Below are 16,068 nucleotides of genomic sequence, written 5' to 3'. Positions count from 1 at the left end.
AAAGCACCCTGGCAGTGCCAGTAGCTCACCACAGAGAGTTTATACTCTCCGGACAAATTCTAGGCCTTACCGGGGGCAGGTTGTCCTGTTCCAACCTGTCCCAGACTGCAGTCAATCATCTTTACCTCATGGAGTAGTCTTACAGGGACTCCTTGCCTCCATGGATAAAAGCTTCTTCACCTGTTAAAATAGGTGCATTTATAGATATATGAATATCAATGAAACAATAAAGCTAAGAAAGCATTCTCAGTAAACTATTTAAGCAACTTAAACTAATTATTCCAACAACGATGTTACCAGATTGTCTCAAGGATTGTAAGCAATGGTGCAAGTCAGATTTTTAGGACCTTATTGGAGAGTTCACAGAACTAGTGCTGTTGCAGTGCTGTAAATTCCTGGTTAGCAGTCAGAACCAGGATCCTCATGATGCAGTGTTGAGCATGCTGGAGCAGTACCGCTGATTTACAGAAGTTGTGATGGCATCCAGGCAAAGGGTCACTGTACTTTTCATTACAGCATTGATGACACTCTCTCATCCGTCCTTAGTCTCAGTGCAGGACTTCTTATGTAAATTCAGGTTCACATATATTCCTAGATGACACTAGATAAAAAGCATCTTAAAAACATAAATAGATAAACACGTTTCTACAATCACATGAAAATTCTATGGACTTTTCATCAAACTACTTTTAGGGGAAATTCTTCTACAAGCTGCAGTAGTCAGAGAGATAGATGTTTACAAATTGTCGTTGGAACGAGATATGCGCAAGTATAAACATTGCAAGTTTTCAAGCAATTCATATAACAAAAGTAAAAGCAATATAAGCTTTCAATTCTTAGCAATGAAGCTAACAATAAGCGAAGTTTAAAATAATATAAAATAGAGAGTAACAAAAGAAACACAATAATTACAATGTATGTATATGTTTCTGTACCACCTTTAGTGCAAGTTGATTTTCAATTGTGTCAGAAGACCTTTATCTACTCACTCTTGATCTGGTGTATTTCATTTGCAGTTAAGTCATTTGTCTACTCCTGCATAAAAGTTGTTCCCATGGTTTCTCAGCTTGAATTTTAGTGGTAGTTTCCAGGTTTGTTTGCTGGAACAGACTGTCTGTGAACAGTTAACTTCTGACACATTTTTAAGTTTACATTTAAGACAAATCAATATTCCCCCCTTACTGAGTTAGGGTAGGAATGTTCTTTCACAGGTTATGAGCCTGTGGCAGTTTTAAAAGACAGGGGATGAAAGGGTTAGTAGATAGTTTCTTTTCCCTTAGACTTAGCTCCCACAGTTTCCAAAGCATCACCTTATCATCTTATGACATATATTGCACCGGCGGGTTTTAGTTTTTGTGTTCACCGGGAATTTACACTGCTTCTGTCCTCCCTTCCCCCCTTTCGGTCTGATGGGAGGAGTGGAGGGTCCGGTGTTAGACTGGGCTGGGACTCTAACCACTGACACCGTTCTCTTGTTCGCAGCCGCTAAGGTGTTATGAATTGCAGCTAGGAAATTATTTGCTTGTGCACTCTCTGCAGCTCCCGTTCCGTCTGCAGAGGCGACAGTAGCTCCTGTACTAAACCTAGATTTTGCTTGTCCCACAGTTGGACTCACTCTTTCTGTGCCTGTGGTTAACGCTACCCCGGCACTCGCAGAGGGGTGCCGGCGCCTGCGACGGTCACATGATTTCTCTTTTCCTTTCCTATACGTTGGAATAGGCGGGGTACTGGCCGCTCTGACTCTCGACTCTGCTCCGCTTGTTATGGGAGCAGGCATCTTTATTGTTATAACAACTATGAATTCGTCGGGTGGCATTAAAATTCCTAAAGCACTTGCACTCACTGCAGCTGCCTGCGTGGGGTTAGATGTTACAGGGGAAGGAGCTACCCCCCCCCCCCCCCTTTCTCGCAGCTCTCGGTGTCTTTGTTCTTTGCCGACCTCTGGTCGCACCTGTCACACCTGAGGCGGTTCCCGAAACAGCAGAGGCAGAGCTGGGTCCCGCCACTTCTGCAAAGTCAGTGGCCCCAGTTCTCTCTCGCGCTGCTACGCTCAACGGTCTCATAGCCTTCCCGGCACTCGCATTTGCCATCTCTGCCTGGACCATACCAATAGGAGCCAAAACCTCCTCATCGGTCGGAGCAATGACTGGGACTAGTTTTTCCTGTCCCCGCTTTACTATGCTCACTACAGTCTTAAGCTTCAGGATCGCTCCCTGCTCCAATCTCACCTTCTCTGTCACATGCATTTTCGCTGTATCACACACAGGCAACACTTTTTTCTTCACCGCGCCAGTCAGTTCCGTTGCCGTGGTAACGACCATTCCAGAAACCTCCCCTGCTCTCTGAGCCGGGAGTTCCGTTGCTGCAGTAACTGTTGTTCTTATAATCGTGTCACTGCCCACCGTACTAGCTTTCTGCTTTTTGTTCTGATATACTGCCCAAGCTATCTCAAATAATTTCTTCTTTATATCGTTTGTGGACTGTCCCACAAACAAATATACCAGATTTTTCTTTCCCATATCTGATTCGATGTCTATGTCAGTATATTTCTTGATGACATCCTTTAATCTGTTTAGAAACTCTGTGGGTGATTCATTTGCTCTTTGCTTGGTTTCGTACATTTTTACCCAACTCATATCTCTTGCACTTGGGGCATGCAACTCCGCTCTAACAGTTCTTATATCGCTATCACCACTGATAAAATCAACTGCCTGAGCACCCATCTGTGGTGCTGGGCTACTTGCTCTCACAAACACCTCTACATTTGGGGCCGTCGCCCCCCCTGGGGCCGACGCCTTCGCTTCACTGTCACTGTCTAGATCAGTGACTCCTACACCTGCCGCCGTCTCTGCACTGGCTTTCGCTGTGACTTCTAAAATCTCTTTTGTTTCTACAACAGATGCCGCATCTATAATAACTTTCTCTGATGTTACTATACCAAAAGCAACCTTACTAAAAGCTGACTTTTCAGCCTTCACCGTTCTTACTCCGTTACCGATGCAACTATCAACTTTAGCTGTTACTTGTTCTTCTCCTTTCGAGCTCACTTCTGCTGTTGCTAAGACAACTTTATCTGCTCCGGCAAAGCTACTAGCTGCTGCAGAGCTACAAACTGCTTCCCCGCTCACTGGAACAGGCAGGGCAGACCCCGCAGCCATTGCCCCTGTGGGACCAGGAGTTTCTCCTGTTATTCCTGGGCTAGCCAACCTTGCAGCATCTGCATAACTCTCGCTCTGCTCTGCCGCTCTGCAAGCAGCTCCAACAAAGGTCGATGTCATCTGCACCTCTGTGCACATTCCAACTAAACCGACAGGACTCGCTCCAGTTGGACCCAAACTAACTTCTCCAGAAACTTTATTTGCCTAATCCCTCCCAGTGCAGCCAGATCCACACCAGGGGGTCCACCAATGGCTCCTGCCTGCTCAGCAGGAGCCGGTCCAGGAACCGCTCCTCCTGCAGCTCCAGCCTCTTCCGGGCTGCTTTCTCTCTCATTAGGTGACACTAACACATTTAAATCACCATTCCCCGTGTTTTTAAATAAAACTCGTGGGACGGGGGTTTTACCTCGATCTTTTCCTCCTTTTTCTGACTCCACTTCCGATTTTTCCGCCCTCTCTGAACTTTCGTTTCTCTTCTCTCCCCTCAATCCAGGGCGTGTTAACAAAAACATAAACAATTCCGGGTATCTGATTTCATCCCATTTTTGCTCCGCATTGAGGAGCGAAATTAACTTCAGTACCACGTCTAGCTCAGAGGAACCGAATTCTGGCCAAGCCACCCCTCTCATTTGTCCAAACAACGGCCAGGCATCCATACACAGCCTACACAGTTCTTCCTTCTTTAAAGGTGTTTCAGAACCAGCCAAAGTTTTCCAATGTTTCAAAACCATTCTCAAGGGGGATTCTTTAGGGATCTCAACTTTTGAATCCACCCAACCCATGCTCGTAAAACAAAAACAAACCACAGTCACACACTGGGTTTCAAACTTACTACCTTTAGGTTACAAAGCTGTTACGTAACCCCTCAGCTATTTACTGAGTCACACTGACTCCAGAGCCCCACCGGCTCTTCCACAGCGTCAGAGCACCGGAGGGCATCCCTTCCAAACCAAACAGCCCTAGACTGACCCGCTCTGACCTGGGTAACTGGTGAACTACCCGTTCACCTCCTGAAAAGCGACTTTCGCGACTATCTGGGCCCAAGTCTTTTAAGCAAACTTTTCAGGAACCTGTGTTCCCTATCCTGGAACACAAAACACAAAACTTTCCCGCAGCTGCTAACCAACCAAATAGGTACCGTTTCCTTATTCGCTCTTTTCTTATCTCACCTCTATGCTCCGTGCTTGCTTCCGTGGGTTCTGTGGAGCTGGGCTTCTCAGACCGGGGTTGGAATTATCTCAGATAAAAACCGGTTTGCTGAGGAATATTCCTGCACGATGAAAGTTTCCAGTCTGAAGAAGTCCCGGTCTGGGTCTCCCCATACGGGCCACCAACTGTTGCCGTGGGATTTAGGTGTTGAAAAAAAACCATTAGGGGCTTAAGGCATCAAGACCATGAGTTCCTTTCATATATGTAGGTTCTTTTGAAAGAGATGATAATTTTCAGCAGAGTTGACAGACAGTTTGTGTGAGTCATTGGACCTATACTCTGGATAAATTTTTCACAATGGTCAAATTGTTTTTTAGGCACTTCTGGAAATATTGTCTCTCTCCACTCCTTACTGAGTCACTAAGACTACTTTTGGTTTTCCAGTAAGCATACCAGTAAACTGCAGTAATTCATTGCTGCAGTTTGAGACTGAATTGGCAGTGTGGAAACTAAATGGGTTCAGATACTAAAGTATTTATAGTTGCAGATATAATTGATGTTAACAAGTGATATGATTTCCCTGTTCCATGGGAGGGACAACATAGTCCAGGAGAGAAGCTAAATGGGTCATCATAATGGTTTCTAACATGACCTCCCTGGCCCACAGGAGAGATGGCATGATTCTGTATGAACCAGTACAAAGTTGGATGGGTCAATGTAGTAGATCCAGCTGCACAACATGCAGTCTGGGTGCAGAGCTGAGGGTTTCCACTGTTTGCTCTCAGGTACTCCTAAGGCCTCTTGTGGTGTTTCTGTCAGGTCTCAACCTGTGCAACCATGTTAGTTATAGGATTGGTTGCAATTGGTTGAAATACTGCAGTTCCTAATAATTGGTTGTTGCCTCACTTGTGTGTCTGCTCCAACATGGGTTGCCCACAGGCTGCATTCCCCTCAGAGATGTACATACCACCCACACACACACAAAGTGCCTCTCCATCCACCACTGACTGCCTGTGAATTTCTTAAGTAAGTTTGAGCAGAAGAGTCATGTATTTTAATTGGATAAAATTTTGGTGTGAAGTGTGGTTTTTTTCCTTTCCCACAGTTGCTTTCATTTTCCTCATGGCAGGCTGGAAGCAGCTGTTAGAACTCACTGTGAGCAAACCTGCTGTAGAAGTAATGAGAAGAAAGGATAAATATATTCTGTTCCAGTCCCTGCTCATATGACTCAGAAGAAACAAAAAAATCTTGAATCATTTTACAAGACACTTTCATGTCTCTGCTGTAAACCTGATGATGAAACTGGGGAGCTTGGAGACATTTTCCTCCCTATGTTTTGGTTTTCTTTGCTACTTTTTGTTGTTGCTGTTGGTTTGGTTTTCATTTCTAAAGCATATATAACTATATGGCAGTGATAAAATAAAACAACGACTTTACTCTCTTGAAGACAGATGAAATCCACACACTGAGTGCTGTACAGCTGTACAGGCATGTTTGTCTTTTGTTTCTCTTTACTAGTTGGTTTGAATTAATGGTATTAATTTCCATCAAATATGTGTTTTAAAGAATTCATATATATGCTACCTCAGGGAATTATACTTTAAAAATGTATCAAAACCAGGATATGGCTGGTATGCTTTATATCCTTTTTTTAAATCACATTATATTTTCCTTTTCAGGAATGTTACACTGAAGTTGCATCTGTGCTTTGCTTTCATTTGTGGATTATATAGGACAAAGTAGCTGAATTCCTAACTTCCACATTCAAATCACTGTATTGGGAAACTTCCAAGACTCCCCTCCTTTTTTTTTAATAAAGTATTCTAGTTTTCAGTTTGTATGCTGAAACATATCATCTAGTCTGTGGGAGTTTTAAAAATATCATTAAAATGGTATGGCAACCTTCTGTTGGGTTGTATAAGGGGGAGGGAAATAATCTATCCATTTCCTTTTTCTTTCTGTCTTTAATAGGTTACTCTCATATATTTGTCCCTCCCCAGATCAGATTTGAAAAGCCTGATCTCAAGTGACTGCCTTTTACACTGTAGAATACAAATCAGGTTAAATGAAGGAATGGTAATCCTCTTATCTCTTCTGAAGGCTACCTGTTGGAGCAGGCCTAGAATCTTTTTAAATTTCATTGACCCACCTTGAATGACAACTTCTCTTTCTTTATAGACTCTTCATACTCGGAACCTCCTGATGTTCAGCAACAGTTGAACCACTACCAGTCTGCAGTTCTGTCCAGGAACAATAACATCAGCCAAATCCCACTTTCTGGGAGTGCTGCAGGAATGGAAAAAACAGAAGCTATCCTTAACTGTGAATTTTGTGAATTCTCCTCGGGTTACATACAGAGCATTCGACGTCATTACCGTGACAAGCATGGAGGGAAAAAACTCTTCAAGTGCAAAGATTGTTCCTTTTATACAGGCTTTAAGTAAGTATTGTACAAAACAAATAAATTGAACTTCTAAAGGGATTTTTTTAACACTTCAAAAGACTTCAGGAGTCTTTGTGAGAACTGACTGTAACTAAGAGACACATGGCCAATGGTGACCAGGGAAAGAAACATGGAAAATACCATACCAGATCACAGCAGCATCCACGTAATTATTTTTCTTCATTCCTACAACAACCTGTAAAATCTACTGAAAAGGAAAACAGGAGAAACACTTGTAGTAAACTGTACCCACTACAGTAAATAGTATAAGGAGCGGGGATTTTTTCCCCTCACAATTTGTAATTAGATGCTGGTCGTCACCATCAAGTATGAGGAGTTTTCTCTACAGAAATAAGGCATATTTTATGAACAATTAGCATGAAGTATGAGGCAGTCAAATGTTCTAGGTAGGTTATAGAATTTCTATTCCCTCTATGAAGAAAGTTCTCATAATCCCTACCCTACCCCCCCTGCAATTTATCTGGTTAAAATATCAAGCATACTCCAAAGTGTCTGACAACATATAGAAACATTTCAGCAAATCCAATTAAACATAGAAAAATTTTAAGTTTCAGGGGGGAGGTGTTTAGCCATGTTCCCTAGGGAAAAAAAGGTTCATGTAGTTGTGCTGTTTCTCAGTTCCTTTCTGATATTTTGAACCCTCAGTCATAGCCTCCTTAGCTAACATTCAAGGTCTCAAAGCTATTATGTCCTGAGGAGTGTGGTTGGGTAAAAGAGAGAGGTTCTGTTAAAGAATAATGTTCAACCTTTTCTGTTAGGATCACAGAATCTTAGAATATCCTGAGTTGGAAGGGACCCACAAGGATCATGGAGTCCAGCTCCTTGGTCCACACAGGGTAACCTAAAAGTGAAACTATATATATATATCTAAGAGTGTTGTCCAAACACTTCTCAAACACTGATGGGCTTGGGGCCATGACCACTTCCCTGGGGAGCTTGTTCCAGCGACCAACCACCCTCTCAGTGAAGAACCTTTTTCCTAATATTCAATTTGAACTTCCCCTGACTCAGCTTTAAGCTATTCCCTCACATCCTAGCACCGGACACCAGAGAGAAGACATCAGCACCTCCATCTCTACTCCCTCTCATGAGGAAGTTGTAGACAGCAATGAGGGTACCCATCAGTCTAAGCTGAACAAACTTGAGCTACTTAGCATCCTCAGCATCTCCTCATAAGTCACGCCCTCTAGTCCTTTCACCATCTTTATTGCCCTCCTTTGGACACATTCTAATGTTTTTATATTGGTCTTATATTGTGGATACCAAAACTGCACACAATGTTCAATGTGAGGCTATACCAATGCTGAGTTTAGTGGGATAATCACTTCTTTTGACCAGTTATCTATACTGTGCCTGGTGCACCCCAGGATACAGTTGACCCTTTTGGCTGCCAGGGCACGTTGTTGTCTCATATTGAGCTTACTGTTGACCAAACCCCCCAGATTCCTTTCTGCAGGGTTGCATTCCAGTGTCTTGTCCCCCAATCCATACATATGTGCAGGATTACACTGTCCCAGATGCAGTCTCCGGCATTTGTCCTTGTTAAATTTCATACAGTTGGTGATTGCCCAGCCCTTTACTCTATCAAGACCTCTCTGTAAGGTCTCCCTACCCTTGAGGGAAGCAACAGCTACTCCTAATTTAATAACATTGGCAAACTTACTTAGTGTATACTCAACTCCTATGTCCAGGTCATTGATAAAAACACTGAGGAGAACTGGTCCTAAAATTGAACCCTGGGGAACTCCACTAGTGACTGGCCAACAGCCAGATGTTACCCTATTTGCTACAACTCTTTGAGCCTGACTCTTCAGTCAATTGTTCACCCATTGTATTTGGTATGTATCTATATGCTGGACATTAGAGATCTCATACAAGAGTAGCCTTTTCTTCTACCAGGATTAAACAAAATTACCTTAAATCAATCTGTAATTACATATGTTCATAGTTACATAAAAAGAGTTGTGTTCTTTATTGTGATGTCTCAAACTTTCTGGGATTAAGTCTTTCAAACTTATCAACTTGGTGCCAGTTTTACTGTAGGTGCAAGTTGATTTCATATCTCAAATCAACATTTTAGCTGTTGTGGGACTGGTCCTACAAAGAGGGACGTTGAGGATTTTTTTTTTTTTTTTACCATCAGAAATAATTTTTATCCTTCAAAGTCTAGGACAGTTGAAACGATTTTACTCAATTTACTAAAATGCCTCTCTTTGGCAAAGGCAAGCAAATAATGAGTACAAAAGTTGGAAATACTTTTGCCATCTTAACTGTAGCAATGTGACTATAGATCAATTACTGCAAAAGAATATCTTGTGCAGAATGTGTTTTCAGTTACTTAGGGATATGAGCCTGCAAATACCTATGCTTATGTGAATAGTCCTGATGAAATGCCATGTGGCTTTATGGAGAGAAGGTTGAGTGCTATCTATACCATTTTATACAACACTTCTGTAATAGAACTGTGACACTTCAGTGTTCCATACACACCTCTTCTGACTGCTTCCATGTCTCCCTCCCATTTCACAGATCTGCTTTTACTATGCATGTGGAAGCTGGACATTCGGCAGATCCTGAGGAAGGACCCAAAGACCTTCGTTGTCCTCTTTGCCTATATCACACCAAATACAAACGTAACATGATTGATCATATAGTTCTGCACAGAGGTAAAGATGTCCCTGTATATATCTATATCCAACAAAGAGAATACTGAACTGAACACCACTCTTTCAGATTGATCCATTAAGTTTTTTCTCTGTATGTGAGGTCAGATATGTTGAATAGATCAGGCACTAGGCCCTAGTACATCTTACTTCTTTTCTGTGAAATACAGTTTTCCAATGTAGAAGTAAGCCAGATTTAAAATTCTTTTTGCACTTTTCCTCTACAACAACCCTTTCCCCCAGGAAAGATAGCCCTTACCCTTGGTGGGCCACCCTGGGCTCTCCATAAGCAGCAAGAGCGTTCTGTCCTGGCACCTTTTGTCTGGGAGGACAGTCACCAAACACCTACTTAGACTAATTCACAACTTGGACCTAGGCCAAGGTTGTTCCTATGTATGTGTTTCTAAAGTGCTTACTATCATAAACACTGTGGTAGGATGTATCAATTAACTCTAGGGGCTTTAAAATATTCCTTGACTCCTTGCTTGAAATTTTTCTCTTCATAACACCTTCCTCACCTGTCCTTAGGAACAAGACAAAAATTAGGATGTTTATTACCCCCCTCTTTTTTTTCATTTTAATAGATCTAAAAGTAGGATTAGGGATTCCTATTCTGTTAACTAAAGACAAGCTCAGAAGAGACATCTTTCGTGGTGCCCTCGGCTGAGATTCCTGCTGTTCTGGATTAACACTGGTGGGAAGCTAAGCCCCACACAGCTGCTCGCTCACTCCCCCTTCAGTGGGATGGGGGGAAGAAACAGAAGGGTAAAAGTGAGAAACCTCATGGGTTGAGATAAAGACAGTTTAATAGGAAAAGCAAAAACCACGCACGCAAAACAAGGAATACATTCATTGCACCCATGGGCAGGCAGGTGTTCAGCCATCTCCAGGAGAGCAGGGTTTCATCTTGTTCAATGGATACTTGGGAAGACAAATGCCATCACTCAGAACATTTCCCCCCTTCCTTCTTCTTCCCAAAGCTTTTATTGCTGACCATGACATCATATGATATGGAATATCACTTTGGCCAGTTGGGATCAGCTGTTCCAACTGTGTCTCCTTGTTGATGGAGGGGTACGGACAGAATGCTCACAGATCAGTTTGATCGGCTTTATTAGAAGAAAGACACCTTATATACTGCTTATGACACTCAGACGTGTGATTCTTGTTCACAGAGTATTGGATACATAAGGAAAACATACTTTGTTGTCCACTGCTAATTGGACCGCAACAGGTGGCCATATGAGATGAGAAAACTTGTTCACCTGCCAAAAACTCCTCCTTGACCTTGGCAAAAAGCCTCTTTTGTTCTAACTTCAGTCCCTGTAGCCATATTTTAGCTACGCAGTTAGTTTTACTATCCACACCCAATTATGCCAAGGCAAGGTTCACAGAGATGCAATAGAAATTGTTCACACATAATCTTTATTCTTCCAACAAATCCCCCTTTCAAGTTTTGAACAATTTAAATTGCATTTCTGTAACATTTCTTATTGTACCCATAACATTTCAATAAACACAATTACATATATTAATACCACTACCATTAACAAACTTAATAACCTATTGACCTTAAGGTTTGTGCTCTTAAATTTTGCTTAAAAGTGCTTCTCTAAATTCAGGGTTTATTCTTAAAAATTTTTATTCCATCTAAAACACTTCTGGAAATGGAACTCCATTCAGTTTTGGTTTATGTGTCTTCTGTTTTTATTTAAAGGTGTTTGTGTATTTGTGAGATCAAAACACATTAATCATCATACATTCACACACATACACTCATACAAACTCTCACAGTGGCCACTGTCAAACATACCTTCACACAAACATACTTTTGAGTTCCATATCACTGTGTTTTATAAACTAAAAAATTATAATAATTCTCTAGTACCTTATAATGTTAAAGTTTCTTAACCAAACAGATAAAATTTCTTTTACTAATATATAGTGAATAATCTAAAGTTCACACAACACACTTTCTTAAATTCTAAACTTCTATCATGTATGTGCTTCTTAACTTCTAGACTTATGTGCCTTAGAAATACTGAAAAAATTGTGCTCATAATACTAAAAATTGTGCTTTTGTAATACTGAAAAAACTGTGCTCAAAAAACTGTTCTAATAATATTAAGACAACTGTTAGCTACAACAGCTTCTGGTGATGTCACAGTCACCTGCAGGAACAACATCAACCTTGTTCCGAAGTATCAGCTTCTTTCCAAGACTTCATCCATCATGCAGATAGCTAGAGAACACCTGTGTGCAAAAAACTTAACACATTAAACACTTTTGCAGGTTAATCAAGGGGGTTGACACCCTCTCTCCCTCCTTTCGCTTTGCAAAAGTGTGTCAAGAACTGTTGAATCATTAATCCCTTTACTAAATACCTTTATGCTAATAACAAAAATTCTATAGTATCTCTATTCTGTAATAGGACATGTCGTACACTATCTACATCTTCTAATAATTTTGATAAAATTATGTTTTGCTTTTCTTATTACAACTCACAGCTGTGCTACAAAAGCTGTTTCAGCTGAAAAGTACAGATTTTTTTTTAATAAGTATAAAGTAAAATATACGGATGAAAAGAAAAGAAGAAAGTTAGAAAAAAAGACATGATGTAGAGAAGTCAGGAGTTTCTCAAAACATGAATAACAATGAGGAAGGAAGTTTTTTGGGTTAGGGTATCTGTCAGGATCAAAATAGTACCAAATGGACTTTGTTAGAGGATAAGGAGTAGAGCTCTGATTGTCAATTCACTGCTTTTCTCTTGCTGTAGTGTCAGGCTAGGAGTTCCAAAAGATGAAGTAGCTATAAAACTGTAACTACTGGTGGAGAGAAAGCAACATATTAGTTATCACTGTAATGTCACAGGATGTTATTAACGTAAAAGAAAAGAAATGTTGTAACATAGATGTAGTATAACTCGATCTCAACTCATATTGAGTAATTATAGATTTAGTTTCTTTTAACATCTAATCTAAGGCTTAATATCTTCTATTGTCTCCCACATCTGTTATAACTGGAAATGCATTAGGAGTTAACGACTAAATTTTCTCTCTATCATAGCATGTCACAGAATTCCTTTCTATCTCTGCTCCGGACCCTCTCCACTCTCACTAGCCCTTGATCTCTCAAACAGCAGATTTACAGATCCCTCCAGTACGATCCCACCCCCTCCCCCCTCCCTGAAATGGAGTTTCTGGAGGCAGTGGAATCGATTCTGCTACAGATGCCTGCAAAGCTTTTCTTGCAGCTGCGCCTGGTTCTCTGAGTCCCTCTTTCTGTCCTCGTAATCCGATGTCGAACTCGGGGACAGGAGAGCGGATAGCAGCAGCGGTAGATAGAGCGGCGTGGTGATGGGTGCGGGCACGAGCGGGCAGGTGGTAACGATGGGCACGGGTGGCGCAGCGGGAGCGCCGACAGGGCTGGTAAGGCTCACAGAAATGCAATAGAAATTGTTCACACATAATCTTTATTCTTCCAACAAATCCTCCCAACTTCTAGTGCACCCCCAGCCTACTGGTTGTGTGAGAAGCAGAAAAGGCCTTGATGCTTTGCAAGCCCTGCTCAACAATAACAAAAACATCCTTGTGCTATCAGCACTGTTTCCAGCACAAATCCAAAACACAGCACCACATGGGCTACTATGAAGAAAATTAACTGTACTCCAGTCAAACCCAGTACACCTGCCCACAGTTATCACACTTGTAGGTCTGTTGACTGTCAAAATTCAAACCTGTGTGTTTGGATAGTGCCCTGCCTGCTTGCAGTTTGGACAGAGTTTTTGAGTATTGCATTGCTGATGAGCAAACACGTTTCATGTTTCTTGGAGGAGCTTCTGATGTTGCAACCACTGTCATAATCTGTTGTATAGCAAACCACTTTTCAATGCTAGTCATTTAGGTTCCTTCCCATACCAAAGCAGTGAAGTAGATGTATGTCATTCAAACTTCTTTCTGCTGTAAAGGTTATTTTGAAGGAGCATTTGAGAAAAATGCTAAGGACTGTTCAAGGACCCAAAAAGGATATAACAAAAGTATATAACAAAGCTGTCTTACTAAGTGTAAGGGTTCAAGAGGTGCTTTTGCTTAGGTGCAAGTTTATCCTTGAGGGTATCATAATGTTGTATTTTGTCCAGATTTAGAGTATGCTCCAGGATTACTCTGGAAAAAAGGTAGGTTTGGAAGGCAGGGTGGGGGTCCAGGAACAGAAACCCTGGGGCTCCAAATATTGACTTCGGTGCCAATATCTTGTGATATAGTGTTCTCTGGTTCATGGTTGTGCCCAAGATAAAGTGGAGAAGGTCTGACAGTTCAAATGCAAATAAACAGAGAGAGAGAGAGATTTTGCTGGGTCTAGTTAGGCAAACTTCCAGCAAAAGTAGGCAATGCTGAGATGCAATGGTGGAGTAGCACTTCATGGGTTCAAGGCAGTTGTGCTAGCTTTACAGAGCTGTTTCTGACCAAATGGTAGGAAGTAGAAGTGGTTACCCCCTGAATATGTGACACCAGACCTGGGTTTTTTTATAGCTATAGCTTCAGTTGCACAAAGCCTTTGTGCTGTTGAAACAAATCTGTAATAGGAAGGGATGTTGAGGGAGGTAAAACAGAATAAAGGATTTAATGTAAATGAAAATTTAGCCTTTAAAGAGTTTTATAGACCCCAAGGGAAGGGCAGGGATTTTTATCAGTCATGAAGCACCCAGACTGTAAAGGAATTAAGGTCCATTCTTAAATTTTTTCTTTCTGGTGTATATATCCAGACTAAAATCTATTGTATCTAAATGTGGCAGCTAATGCAGAGGATTTTGATGGGGTTAATGTGCACAGAAAGAAGGTGCTGCTGTGCAGACAGGACTGAGGGATATTGCACAGTCTCAGATAGCCTTCCTTACTTGTAGCCATTTGGATTTATAAAATAAGGAGAGTCTCAAGTTGTGGTCTAAGCACATTTGTTCTCCAGGTAGAATAAGCAGCATATTGCATAAAAATATATATTGTATAAAATATATAAATGAAAATAATTATATAATATTTATAAATATATATAAAATATAAATAAATAAAAAGTATATTGTATAAAATATATATTGTATAAAGTCAGAAAATTGAAAGTTTTGATCCGTTTTCTGTATTATCTTCTCTCCTATGCAAAAATCCCTCCAGCAAAGAGAAAAAACAGTTTTAGATCTCTAACTTACATTATAGCTTTCAAAATGGTGACATCGCAAGTCCTTGATTTGGCAGCATGCAGTTGAAATGAAGACTCTTTGTCTCTTAGTGAATACCTGCAGAAGTTGATTCTTACTGAGCTACAACATTATTGTTATGGTCGGGAGGATGTTGCCAGTTTGTCACTGAGAACCTTCTATCATGTGTCACCTACTCTGCTCAATCAGTTCTTCAGACTGATTTAACTTTGATTCATAGAATCATAGAAAAGTCTACTTCTGGAGAACATCTGGTCCAACTATTTGTTGGAAGCAGGACCTTAGATTAGGTTATCCAGGGCCCTGTCAAACCAAGTCTTGAATATTTCCATCAAGGGATATTCCACTTCTTCTCTGAATAACCTATTCCAATGTTTTAATTGTTTTCATGGTGAATAATTTTCCTATATCCAGATGGAATTGCCTCTGAAGCAACTTGTGCCCATTGCCTCTTTTTCTGTCACCACACATCCTTATGCAGTACCTCCATCTTCTCTATGACTACCTTGGGATTGGTTTGCCTTCATTGTTACGAGGGCACACTGCTGTTTCATATTCAGCTTGCTGCCCACCAGGATCCCCAAGGACTTTACAGCAGAGTTCCACCCCAGCCAGTTAGACCCCAGCCTGTACTGCTGCTTGGGATTGTTCTGTTCTAGGTGCAGGACTTAACATTTCTCTTTGTTAAACCTCAATTAATTCTTCTTGGCCCAATCTTCCAACCAGTCAAGGTCTCTGTAAGGTTGCTCCTTCTTCTGGTGTATCTACCTCCCCCCAGTTTGGTGTTATCTGCAAGTTGGTGAGGGTGTATTCAATGCTGTCATACAGATCATTTATAAAGATATTGACCCAGAATCAACCTCTAAGGAACTCCACTAGCTGCCAGTCTGATTTTTCTTACCTCAAAAGATGGCTCACTGTAGAGAGTTTTCTACCCATCTTGTGGTCCATTTTTATGGTCCAAATTTTACCAGCTTGTCAACAAGGGTGTTGTTAGAGACCATGTCAAAGATCATGCTAAAAATCAAGGTAGATGATGTCCACAGTTCTCCTCTTATCCACTGAGCAAGTTATTTCATCATAGAAGGCAGTCTGATTGGTCAAGCACAATTCATCCTTTGTGGGCTGAAGCAGGGAGTGAAAATGGAAATTGCAAAGTCAGTAGCTACTTTACAGGCAAACACTGAGAAGAGATTTGGTTCTTGAGTTTCTCTTGACCTTCATAACAGGCAAATCTCGTGAGCTCTTGAAATTTCCATAATGGAGACAGAACTCTTGCTCCCTGCCCAGCAGAGCTCCTGCTCCCTGCCCAGTAGAGTTGTTGGCCTTTCATTTAGACCAGGCAGTGCAATTAGTTTTTATTATCCTTTCGTGCAAATTTTCCCATCATGAAATGCCTTGATATTTTTCCAGCACCGAACACAA

General features: G+C 41.2%; 1 protein-coding gene across 2 annotated transcripts in view; it reads left to right on the top strand.

Moving 5' to 3' along the window:
- The window catches only part of LOC113960324 (zinc finger protein 462-like), an 86,039-nt gene that overhangs the window by 49,715 nt on the left and 20,256 nt on the right, over positions 1 to 16,068 (top strand). For both annotated transcript variants that reach the window (XM_027669845.1, XM_027669844.1), the window contains exons 7-8: positions 6,486 to 6,747; positions 9,301 to 9,437. In XM_027669845.1, coding sequence (XP_027525646.1) covers positions 6,486 to 6,747; positions 9,301 to 9,437 — 399 coding nt within the window. The remainder of the gene's footprint in view (positions 1 to 6,485; positions 6,748 to 9,300; positions 9,438 to 16,068) is intronic.

The sequence above is a fragment of the Corapipo altera genome, unplaced genomic scaffold (assembly GCF_003945725.1).
Source record: "Corapipo altera isolate COAL_440 unplaced genomic scaffold, ASM394572v1 59576, whole genome shotgun sequence".
NCBI classification, from domain to species: Eukaryota; Metazoa; Chordata; class Aves; order Passeriformes; family Pipridae; genus Corapipo; species Corapipo altera.
The sequence above is the reverse complement of the archived record's forward strand: the minus strand, read 5'-3'. Positions and strand labels throughout refer to the sequence as shown.